The following is a 13,311-nucleotide window of genomic DNA, read 5'->3' on the forward strand; positions in this document are numbered from 1 at the left end:
CAGATATAGGCTCAAATGCGCAGCAGCGCGGGCCCTGACCCCTGGATACAAGCAGTGTATAATGTGATGAAAACCGTGAATCAAGCCAGCAAATGAGGCAATATGGAGAATCACAATCCATTAGAAAGTGCCTTGTATTACCTTTCTCTACATGATGAATGCCATGTGCTGGTGAAAGAATTGTGTAGAGTCATTCTGCACATGGTCAGGTTCATAGTTTTGCTGTTATGGGGCAGTGTTACAGAATTTTGTGTTTGGTATAGTTAAATGGGCAAGAACCCCCCCCCCCCCAATATATTCACCATTCTGAACCCCTCTGCTCCACATGTTGTCACTGTGACCCTCTCCACCACTGCAGCCATGACATACAGTCGGGTCCATAAATATTGGGACATGGACACAATTGTAACATTTCTGGCTCTATACACCACCACAATGGATTTGAAATGAAACAAACAAGATGTGCTTTACCTGCAGACTGTCAGCTTTACTTTGAGGTATTTACATCCAAATCAGGTGAACGGTGCAGGAATTACAGCAGTTTGCATCTGTGCCTCCCACTCGTTAAGGGACCAAAAGTAATGGGACAATTGGCTTCTCGGCTGTTCCATGGCCGGGTGTGTGTTATTCCCTCATTATCCCAATTACAATGAGCAGATAAAAGGTCCAGAGGTCATTTCCAGTCTGCTATTTGCATCTGGAATCTGTTGCTGTCAACTCTCAAGATGAGATCCAAAGAGCTGTCACTATCAGTGAAGCCATCATCAGGCTGAAAAACACAACAAACCCATCAGAGAGATAGCAAAAACATTAGGCCTGGCCAAAACAACTGTTTGGAACATTCTTAAAAAGAAGGAACGCATCGGTGAGCTCAGCAACACCAAAAGACCCGGAAGACCACGGAAAACAACTGTGGTGGATGACTGAAGAATTCTTTCCCTGGTGAAGAAAACACCCTTCACAACAGTTGACCGGATCAAGAACCCTCTCCAGGAGGTAGGTGTATGTGTGTCAAAGTCAACAATCAAGAGAAGACTTCACCAGAGTGAATACAGAGGGTTCACCACAAGATGGAAACCATTGGTGAGCCTCAAAAACAGGAAGGCCAGATTAGAGTTTGCCAAACGACATCTAAAAAAGCCTTCACAGTTCTGGAACAACATCCTATGGACAGATGAGACCAAGATCAACTTGTACCAGAGTGATGGGAAGAGAAGAGTATGGAGAAGGAAAGGAACTGCTCATGATCCTAAGCATACCACCTCATCAGTGAAGCATGGTGGTGGTAGTGTCATGCGTGGGCATGTATGGCTGCCAATGGAACTGGTTCTCTTGTATTTATTGATGATGTGACTGCTGACAAAAGCAGCAGGATGAATTCTGAAGTGTTTCGGGCAATATTATCTGCTCCTATTCAGCCAAATGCTTCAGAACTCATTGGACGGCGCCTCACAGTGCAGATGGACAATGACCCAAAGCATACTGCAAAAGCAACCAAAGAGTTTTATAAGGGAAAGAAGTGGAATGTTATGCAATGGTCGAGTCAATCACCGGACCTGAATCCGATTGAGCGGCATTTCACTTGCTGAAGACAAAACTGAATGGAAAATGCCCCAAGAACAAGCAGGAACTGAAGACAGTTGCAGTAGAGGCCTGGCAGAGCATCACCAGGGATGGAACCCAGCATCTGGTGAAGGATTTGCAACCAAGTATTAAAAAGTGAAAGTTTGATTTATGATTATTATGTCCCATTACTTTTGGTCCCTTAACAAGTGTGAGGCACATTTGCAAACTGATGTAATTCCTGGACCGTTCACCTGATTTGGATGTAAATACCCTCAAATCAAAGCTGACAGTCTGCAGGTAAAGCACATCTTGTTCGTTTCATTTCAAATCCATTGTGGTGGTGTATAGAGCCAAAAATGTTAGAATTGTGTTGATGTCCCAATATTTATGGACCTGACTGTATATGAGACATGAGCACTGCAGCCAATTACTGGCCTCAGCAGTATACAGCATGAGACTGTTAAAGCCAATGATTTTCAGCAGAGGTCACCTGTGGTATATGGGCAAGTTGCTGCTGAGTTCATGAAAATAAAGCTCGGCAGGCAGGAGCGGAGTGGCATTTTCAAATATTTTTTTAAACTCTTGACTACCCCTTCAAAGGGGTTATCCATGTTTGGGGGCTTTACTGCCTGCCCCCTCCCTTCCCCCGCAGGGTTCTAGCTCCATCTATCCCCCACTGCTACTGTTGTGCTCAGGGCCTATGTGCCCACATCTGGTTTGACAAGGGTCATTGCTTCTGCAGTCAATGACTAGCTGCAGCGGGGACGTGTCCTCCATGCGTCACATCAGTTAAGTCTTTTAAAGAATATACATGTGTGTTCTTTGCTCACCCTGTTCTTCCCCTCCACAGTCCTGCAGAGGTGCTTCCCAGATTTCTCCACCAGGAATGGCATTCTGTCTGTTGCTAATAAGACGCTGTTTAAAGATGGAAGTGGCCACATGAGGAACGTAACTGATCTGAGAGAAGCAGCTAAGTAAGGATTGTACTTAATTCCTGTTGACTGAAGAGAATGCGTTCTCGCGTATTCTTAGGACCCATGCAACCTTTGGGCTGAATCTGCTATATGTGCCCCTTTATTGTTAGGTGCAATATATGCTTTAAGACTCCTTCTTTTTGGGGCAAGGAACAAAGATACATTTGTAATGCTAAGTTGTCAGGATATAAGTAGTTCAGTGCCCCATGTCAGAACTTCATCTGGTGGTGCAGCTTCAGTCTACTGTATAGAACAATGGCACTTTTGGAAGGACTAATATTTAGGGTTCTAGAGCTAGGAGACACCTTACAACAGTGATACACCTAACACCTAGAGCTCAGAACAATAGACGATGCTCCAGAGAGTCTGTAATAGCCTCCATGGCGATGGAGCTCTGCACACAGTATAATGCCCTGCAAAATGGAGCCCTGCACATAGTATACTAACCGCCAGAATGGAGCTCTGCACACAGGATAGTAGCCTCCAGAATGGAGCTCTGTGCACAGGATAGTAGTCTCCAGAATGGAGCTCTGCACACAGGATAGTAGCCTCCAGAATGGAGCTCTGTGCACAGGATAGTAGTCTCCAGAATGGAGCTCTGCACACAGGATAGTAGCCTCCAGAATGGAGCTCTGCGCACAGGATAATAGCCTCCAGAATGGAACTCTGCGCACAGGATAGTAGCCTCCAGAATGGAGCTCTGCACACAGGATAGTTGCCCCCAGAATGGAGCTCTGCACACAGGATAGTTGCCCCCAGAATGGAGCTCTGCACACAGGATAGTTGCCCCCAGAATGGAGCTCTGCACACAGGATAGTTGCCCCCAGAATGGAGCTCTGCACACAGGATAGTTGCCCCCAGAATGGAGCTCTGCGCACAGGATAGTAGCCTCCAGAATGGAGCTCTGCGCACAGGATAGATGCCCCCAGAATGGAGCTCTGCACACAGGATAGTAGCCTCCAGAATGGAGCTCTGCGCACAGGATAGTTGCCCCCAGAATGGAGCTCTGCGCACAGGATAGTAGCCTCCAGAATGGAGCTCTGCGCACAGGATAGTTGCCTCCAGAATGGAGTTCTGTGCACAGGATAGTAGCCTCCAGAATGGAGCTCTGCGCACAGGATAGTTGCCCCCAGAATGGAGCTCTGCACACAGGATAGTTGCCCCCAGAATGGAGCTCTGCACACAGGATAGTTTCCCCCAGAATGGAGCTCTGCGCACAGGATAGTTGCCCCCAGAATGGAGCTCTGCGCACAGGATAGTAGCCTCCAGAGCGGAGTTCTGTGCACAGGATAGTAGCCTCCAGAATGGAGTTCTGTGCACAGGATAGCAGCCTCCAGAATGGAGCTCTGCGCACAGGATAGTAGCCTCCAGAATGGAGCTCTGCGCACAGGATAGTAGCCTCCAGAATGGAGCTCTGCGCACAGGATAGTTGCCTCCAGAATGGAGCTCTGCGCACAGGATAGTAGCCTCCAGAATGGAGCTCTGCGCACAGGATAGTAGCCTCCAGAATGGAGCTCTGCGCACAGGATAGTAGCCTCCAGAATGGAGCTCTGCGCACAGGATAGTAGCCTCCAGAATGGAGCTCTGCGCACAGGATAGTAGCCTCCAGAATGGAGCTCTGCGCACAGGATAGTAGCCTCCAGAATGGAGCTCTGCGCACAGGATAGTAGCCTCCAGAATGGAGCTCTGCGCACAGGATAGTAGCCTCCAGAATGCAGCTCTGCGCACAGGATAGTAGCCTCCAGAATGGAGCTCTGCCCACAGGATAGTAGCCTCCAGAATGGAGCTCTGCACACAGGATAGTAGCCTCCAGAATGGAGCTCTGCGCACAGGATAATAGCCTCCAGAATGGAGCTCTGCCCACAGGATAGTAGCCTCCAGAATGGAGCTCTGCGCACAGGATAGTAGCCTCCAGAATGGAGCTCTGTGCACAGGATAGTAGCCTCCAGAATGGAGCTCTGTGCACAGGATAGTAGCCTCCAGAATAGAGCTCTGCACACAGGATAGTAGCCTCCAGAATGGAGCTCTGCACACAGGATAGTAGCCTCCAGAATGGAGCTCTGCACACAGGATAATAGCCTCCAGAATGGAGCTCTGCGCACAGGATAATAGCCTCCAGAATATGATGGTTGTTTAGAATATTGGAGTCCTGCACGTGGTAATAGGAATCTCTGTGATGAATATTCTGAGTTCTACACAATGCACCAGTCACTGTATTACAATGGAGTCCTGCACAGCGCAATGGTCACTATAGTACTGTATTACAATGAAGTCCTCCACCGCGCACTATTCACTAAAGTAGCACTGGGTTATAGTGGAGTCCTGCACAGCCGACCAGTCGCTATAATAGTACTGTATTACAAAGGAGTTATTTACAGCGCATCAGTCACTATAATAGTACTTTATTGTAATGGAGTTCTGCACTGTATTAATGATTTTCTTCCTCTGCTGTGTAATTTGCAGGATCTGTCGGACATTTAATTACGGTTTATTTCATCCTCATAACAGCTTTCATTTTGTTTTATAGCCATGTAACTACCATTCAACATGGAACCACAAGGTTACAAATCACCATTCCTAATGTTTTGTGTATGGCTTGTACGTGCTCAGCAAGAACAAAGCAATACTGACACCTAAGATTCATGAGAATAAGGCCGAAGGAGCCAGGTTGGGCTGTAAAGACAGTTCATTCTTGGTAGAAAAGAATGCAGTAATAATTAAGACTATAGGGGGAATGAGATCCCTACAGTGTTGGCGGATCCTCCGGTGGGCCAGGCTCCCCAAAGTGGACCCCAAAGGTCCAAGAGAAGAAAACATTTGGAGCTGCCTTTGGAGACAATAAATTGTCACTAGGGTCTATTTCTCTGAATAAAAATCTCTTAGACTTTATTGATGATATAGGGGTTGGACCTCAAGAAAATTCCTTTGGTGGGCCCAAGGAATCCCAGTCCGACCCTGGATCCTACTGAAAAGGGTTACCCGTGTGAGAGATGGGCTTTATTTCTGTCTATATAATGTGAACATTCTGTACGACACCTGCCATTAAAGGGGTCCTTCACTCAGGGGCATAGCATAGCTAAAGGCTCATAGGCCCTGGAGCAAGAGTTCAGCTTGGGCCCCCCCTTCCCTCAGAGCTTTGTGGCCAGGAGCAGGGACATACAAACCCTTTGTGCTGTCTGAGGCAAAAATTAAAGGGGGAAAGGGGGGCACCATGCCAAATTCTTAACCTAACCCCTTTCCTCCAACCAGAGGTGTAACTTGGAGCACTTTTTATAATACCGGTGTCTTCTTATGTGGCAGAAGGATCTTTCGGCCCCCTAAGGCTCCTGCTACCTCTGCACCCCCTATAGCTACGCCCCTGCAAACCCAGCCAGTATCTGAGGGACAGAGTGTAGCTTTGTTCTGCTTCTTCACAGGGCATCATAAGTAATAGCTGGGCATTTCCTCAAGTCACCTTTATAGACAGGCTCTCATCCACAGAAAGCAGGGCTACACTGACACTGCCGGGGCCTATAGGCCTTCAACCTTTGGCATTTAAAAGCACTGCCCATGTCGAATGCCAGGTTATCAGATTTTCCGGTCTATTGGGTGCAGGGTTGAAGGCATTTGGAGCAGGCCATAAGACCAGCACCTTACCTGCATCTTTCCGCTCCAGTCATATTATCGCTCTGGCCTGTATGTTCTGCAGGGTGAAAGCTTCCTCCTGATGCCATTCCAGGCCCTGAACAGATATTGCTATGTTCTAAAGCTGAATACATATACGATGCATGGAAGCCAGCACTGAACAAGTGAATATGACGCGCCATCTGATTTTTTAACCCTTTACTAAAGACCATGATGTGATGACCTCCCCCGAGGAGACACATCTAATGCTGCAGGGGGTAACGCCTCTGCTGCTTTCATGCATGACCTAATTTAATACTTTTTATTTTCCAGGCCATTTTGATGGCAGCGAGCATGTTGGAATTTGGGGTGTGACTGTCATTCCCAAACAGGGTGGACAGACACTTTATAGGCTGAATACCACCTCTGCCTATAAAATGACTACTACTTAAGTGTATGACAAGTATATTTGACACAAGGGGCCCTAATCAATGATGGACTTTTCAGCTTTTAGCATGTATCAGAGATCAGAGCCAAAGTTTGAAGTTAATGGGCTTCAAAGCAAAATTGCTTCACGTTCGGTCTCTGTTAGGGCCCTAACTTCTCCCTGCTGTCCTCTTACATGGTGTCTTCATTTCCCCTGAGATAACTGGGTCCAGATTGGCACAGTATAACGTATAGTCTTATCATCTAACATGCCACTTTGAAGGTAGCCATGTCTCCTTGACACCCAGGGTTTGCATTGCTAGCATGATGTCATAGCCAAAACTTTGTCCAAATTCCATGCATGCCAAGGTGTGCCACTGTGCAATATAATGGGCAGGACAATTCAAAACAATGGATGCCAATGGGTTGTAGCCTGAGCCTAAGTTGTGTTGAGAGGCTGAACTGAACGTATATGCAGCGAACTGGGAAAGGGAAGCGGAGGATGGGAGTAGTGCTAGTGGCTAGTATAGGGGTAGTTGCACTTAGAGTTCGCGGTGGCAATCACTACATAGAATGTGTCGGCAGATAAGAACCATTTGGCCCATCTAGTCTGCCCAATATACTGAATACTATGGATAGCCCCTGGCCCTATCTTATATGAAGGATAGCCTTATGCCTATCCCATGCATGCTTAAACTCCTTCACTGTATTTGCAGCTGCCACTTCTGCAGGAAGGCTATTCCATGCATCCACTACTCTCTCAGTAAAGTAATACTTCCTGATATTACTTTTAAACCTTTGCCCCTCTAATTTAAAACTATGTCCTCTTGTAGCAGTTTTTCTTCTTTTAAATCTTCTCTCCTCTTTTACCTTGTTGATTCCCTTTATGTATTTAGCAGTTTCTATCATATCCCCTCTGTCTCGTCTTTCTTCCAAGCTATACATGTTAAGGTCCTTTAATCTTTCCTGGTAAGATTTATCCTGCAATCCATGTACCAGTTTAGTAGCTCTTCTCTGAACTCTCTCCAAAGTATCAATATCCTTCTGGAGATATGGTCTCCAGTACTGAGCACAATACTCCAGATGAGGTCTCACTAGTGCTCTGTAGAGCGGCATGAGCACCTCCCTCTGTCTACTGGTAATGCCTCTCCCTATACACCCCAGCACTCTGCTAGCATCTCCTGCTGCTCTATGACATTGTCTGCCTACCTTTAAGTCTTCTGAAATAATGACCCTTAAACCCCTTTCCTCAGATACTGAGGTTAGGACTGTATCACTGATTTTATATTCTGCTCTTGGGTTTTTACGCCCCAGGTGCATTATCTTGCACTTATCAACATTAAATTTTAGTTGCCAGATTTTTGACCATTCCTCTAGTTTTCCTAAATCCTTTTCCATTTGGTGTATCCCTCCAGGAACATCAACCCATACAAATCTTTGTGTCATCAGCAAAAAGACGCACCTTACCATCGAGGCATTCTGCAATTCCGCTGATAAGATATTAAACAATATGGGTCCCAGAACAGATCCCTGAGGTACCCCACTGGTAACAAGACCTTGGTCTGAATATACTCCATTGACTACAACCCTCTGTTGTCTGTCCCTCAGCCACTGCCTAATCCATTCAACAATATGGGAGTCCAAGCCCAAAGACTGCAATTTATTGATAAGCCTTCTATGTGGGACAGTATCAAAAGCCTTACTAAGGTCCAGATAAGTGATGTCTACTGCACCTCGACCATCTATTATTTTAGTCACCCAATCAAAAAAAATCAATAAGATTAGTTTGACATGATCTCCCTGAAGTAAACCCATGCTGTTTTTTATCTTTCAATCCATGGGATTTTAGATGTTTCACAATCCTCTCCTTAAGTATGGTTTCCATTAATTTCCCCACTATTGATGTCAGGCTTACTGGCCTATAGTTGCCCGATTCCTCCATACTACCTTTCTTGTGAATGGGCACAACATTTGCTAATTTCCAATCTTCTGGGACGACTCCTGTTACCAGTGATTGGTTAAATAAATCTGTTAAGGGTTTTGCTAGTTCACCGCTGAGCTCTTTTAATAGCTTTGGGTGTATCCCATCAGGCCCCTGTGACTTATTTGCATTAATTATAGACAGCTGACTTAGAACCTCTTCCTCTGTAAAGACACTACCCTGGGGCTGTGCAGTGACAGGAGGGCAAACCCTGATATTGGGGCACCTGCCTGGTGGGAATTATGGGGCCCTTGTTGGTGTTGGGTAGATGGGTGCAAGGCAGGAGGAGAGCTGATGTAGGGGCCGGCGGGTGTATGGTGGAGTCATTAACCAGGTCTGTTGGTTGCAATTTAAAGTCTCTCTTGATATGAGCAGTAGTACGGCAGTGCAGAGGCAACAGTGATGGTGGTTGTTGTACTCCCTGTCCAATACACAGTCCTGTGGGTTATAGACCTTCTAAGATGTCTGGTCTCTTTCCTTCAGGGGTTCTTTGGTAGCACAGTTGCTTCCTTGGCAGTTGTAGTCTCAGAGACAGATGTTCTCCGAACTTGGGCTTTGTCCATGCAGGAGCTCTCAGCACAAACCTCTTTCTTTGTAGCATCTCCTCAGACTTCAGCACTCTAAAACTCCTAACCAGGGGGCAGAACGAGTCTATCACCCTGGTAACCTAAACACAGTCTGTTAAATGTTATCCATTAGTTTGCCAATACATTGCTATTGAGTTCCCTTAAACACAATAAATCACTACATTTAACTTAAAATCATTGCATGAACTCTTTTAGCAATGGTTAACCCCTTGTAGTAGTCCTCTGTGGTACTGCATGTAGGTATAGCACATATTTGTACTGTAATACTAAACCATAAGTCCTCTGAAGTATCTTTACCCCTTTTAGTATATTCTATAGTGGTAGGTGAGGTTTACCTACAAACATTGTGACTTCCTGTTTGGGTGACTACCATTTGAGTACATGGAGCTATGTGTATAGAAGTTGTCACAGAAGGTTCTACTGCTATATAATGCACTGCCTCTCCTTACTGCATAGACTTTCTTTATATTCCTCCCAGATGGACCTATGAGGCAATCACAGAATGAGGGTTACAGGATAAAAGCATATAAAACAAGGGGGGAACTATCTGCCCCATCATCCCACGCCTGCTATATTATATTACTGAGTCCTGGATTGATTAGGGCCCTAAGAATTGTTATTCTTGTTATTTCTAACATTTGCCTCAAATAACAGTTGTATCCTCTTCCATGTAACATTTGTTGCATAGATGTAACATGGCTGTTTTAGCACCGCACTAATTTACACTATAACCTGCGTCCAAGTGGAGAATTTTTTTACTGATTTTTGTTATAAGATTTTTTTCTTAATTCCCTTTTACTCACCAGTGGGATAAATGCCGTCCTTGATGCCAGATCCATCGGGATGAAGATCTTTGAGGACTATGCAAGTTCCTGGTACTGGATCTTAATGTAAGTGTAATGAGTGCTATACTGTAACCCCCCACCTATCATGTATAATGCTAGTGTTTGGACCCCCTCAGGCACTAGGGCCGGGTGTAACTGCTACCTCTGCACCACCTCAGCTTCCATAAGAAACCTTTCTACTAAACCTCCTAAAACTGTCATACAAAAAAAATTGACACATACCGATGATACTGCTTCCACTACATTGTAATTGGGGTTTATAATGGGAAGATGCTGTCCAAATGAACATCTAAAGTGAGAAGATGTCAAGTGAATTATTTGACCTCAGGCCACCACTGATTTACCAGATGAAAGATTTCTACCACTGCAAATCTGACTTTTATATTTAATGGCCTGTTGCTTAGAGCAGTGTTCCCAACCCTTGGGGAACCCTTTGGAAAATATCTCAGGGAACCCTTATCAAATATATATATATATATTTTTTGCAAAACATAAAAAAGGCATAAACCAGTAATACACAATACTTATAAATCACTATCCTGGTGTTATTAGCACCTACATTTTATTTAAATGTGTGTGGGGGGGGGAGGTAATTTTTTAAATGTGACAGCTGGACTTATTCTCGCACAAAAGTGGCATTGGCAGGGGTGAGTGTAGCGCTGGCTGTACTCACCGCTCCCTCGTCTTCTCAGGGCCTGCGCTGGACTATCCTGACTGCGTACAGCGTCAGAACTTATTGCGGTCTCCATGACCTGATGCTGTGTGACCTCCGGTCACAGTGCATCATGGGCCTGGAGAAGACCAGGGAGCGACGAGTGCAGTGTGCTGTTTGGAGAGGTAAATCTGTTTAGTTATTTTCTTTTCGTCTGATCTGAGGTCTCATATTGGGCGTCTGATTTGAGGTCCGATGAAGACTGGGAGTGGGGTTCTGATGAAAAAAAAATAATTCTGATTTTCCTCCTCCTAAAACCTAGGTGTGTTTTTTATTCAGGTTTTTGAGATCCGGCACAGGTTCTCAAAACCTGAATAAAAGGTTCCATTTCATTTAATACATCTGGGTGCATCCGTTTTGTCTGGATCCAGTTGTATTAAATAGAAACTGAACAAAACCGTATCCGGCATGAAAAACAAGTCAATGGGTGCCGGATCCGTTTCTTTTTTTGTCACCGAAATGAACGGATCCAGCACCATTGACTTACATTAATTTAATGCTGGATCCGGTTTGCTGAGTTTCGCAGACCAGACACAAAACCGCAGCTTGCAGCGGTTTTGTGTCCGGTCAAAAAACGGATCAAACCGGAACAGAATGCATCCTGATCTGGTTTGTTCTGTTTTTTTACCCATTGACAATAAATAGGAGCAAAACTGAAGAGTTTTGCCCCGGTTTTGAGATCCTGTGCCGGATCTTAAATAAGGAATGCAAAACGCTGATGTGGAAGTTGCCTTAGGCCTCATGCACACAAAGGTTTTTTTAATTTCCGTTTTTTGCGTTCCGTACATGGTCCGTATACAGAACCATTCATTTCAATGGATCCGCAGAAAAACAGAAGGTACTCCGTGTGCATTCCGTTTCCGTATTTCCGTTTTTACGTTCCGTTCAAAGATAGAACATGTCCTAATATTGTCCGCATAACGGACAAGGATAGTACTGTTCTATCAGGGGCCAGCTGTTCCGTTCCGCAAAAAATGGAATGCACACGAACGTACATACATCTGTATTTTTTGCGGATCCGTTATTTGCGGACGGCAAAATACTGAAAAAGCCATACGGTCGTGTGCATGAGGCCTTATAAAGCGAAAAATATAGTATTTATTAGACACCATATCAGGCTAAGAATTCTATATCAGACCCCAGATCAGACTAATAATTGGTTATCAGACCCCAGATCAGACTAAGAATTATATATCGGACCCCAGATCAGACTAAGAATTATATATCGGACCCCAGATCAGACTAAGAATTATATATCAGACCCCAGATCAGACTAAGAATTATATATCGGACCCCAGATCAGACTAAGAATTATATATCAGACCCCAGATCAGACTAAGAATTCTATATCAGACCCCAGATCAGACTAATAATTGGTTATCAGACCCCAGATCAGACTAAGAATTATATATCGGACCCCAGATCAGACTAAGAATTATATATCGGACCCCAGATCAGACTAAGAATTATATATCAGACCCCAGATCAGACTAAGAATTATATATCGGACCCCAGATCAGACTAAGAATTGGTTATCAGACCCCAGATCAGACTAATAATTGGTTATCAGACCCCAGATCAGACTAAGAATTATATATCGGACCCCAGATCAGACTAAGAATTATATATCGGACCCCAGATCAGACTAAGAATTATATATCGGACCCCAGATCAGACTAAGAATTATATATCGGACCCCAGATCAGACTAAGAATTATATATCGGACCCCAGATCAGACTAAGAATTCTATATCGGACCCCAGATCAGACTAAGAATTCTATATCAGACCCCAGATCAGACTAAGAATTATATATCAGACCCCAGATCAGACTAAGAATTCTATATCAGACCCCAGATCAGACTAAGAATTATATATCAGACCCCAGATCAGACTAAGAATCAGGTCATCCTCTGATGCGCTCTGCAAACAGCATCCTGCCGGCATTGGTGTCAGTACATTGAACAGGGCTTAGCAAATAGCAAAACATTTCTTCACAGACTGAAACGTTGCAGAACCCCAGGCAGGTTCTCAGCGGCGGTCCAAAATCACAGACTTCTCCATGTTTGGCTGACGGATCAGGTCATGTCGATAAAGATGTCCCCTTTAAGAAAAGTTACACTTTTACCCCTTTGTGAATGCGACCATAAGGAGTTAAAATATATGATCCCGATTTAATTAGTTCCAGCTCAGGAAGGTTTCTCTGGATGCTGTTTTTGATCTCATATCTGCTGCCTTTATTATGTCAAGTTGGCAAAGAGCAAATAATCTAATTTACTTGTGAGTGATAAGAAATCTTTCAGGTGCCGGGTCCCCTAACTCTAAACAAACATGCAATTTTCTGAATTAGTAAAAAAAAAATGTAAATGTTATTTTGTTCCATGTGCTTTCCTCCTAGAGCTCTCTTTATTGCAATGGTCATCAGCCTCCTCTTCCTCATACTTCTAAGATTCACTGCGGGGGTACTTTTCTGGATTTTTATATTCGGTGTCATTGGAGTTGTGGGGTACGGTAAGTCTTATATATTGTATTGGTGCTGAATCTACGGCGGGTCATTTATACAAATTGCTTCATAGGTGTTAATGGGAGCCCTGATATCCAAAGGTTCTGTAAAATGT

General features: G+C 44.6%; 1 protein-coding gene across 1 annotated transcript in view; it reads left to right on the forward strand.

The window, feature by feature from the left end:
- SLC44A5 (solute carrier family 44 member 5) overlaps positions 1-13,311 on the forward strand; it is an 81,175-nt gene that overhangs the window by 35,619 nt on the left and 32,245 nt on the right. The window contains 3 exon segments of the mRNA XM_044302287.1: positions 2,417-2,540; positions 9,944-10,027; positions 13,092-13,204. Coding sequence (XP_044158222.1) covers positions 2,417-2,540; positions 9,944-10,027; positions 13,092-13,204 — 321 coding nt within the window.

This window comes from Bufo gargarizans, chromosome 7 (genome assembly GCF_014858855.1).
Source record: "Bufo gargarizans isolate SCDJY-AF-19 chromosome 7, ASM1485885v1, whole genome shotgun sequence".
NCBI lineage: Eukaryota > Metazoa > Chordata > Amphibia > Anura > Bufonidae > Bufo > Bufo gargarizans.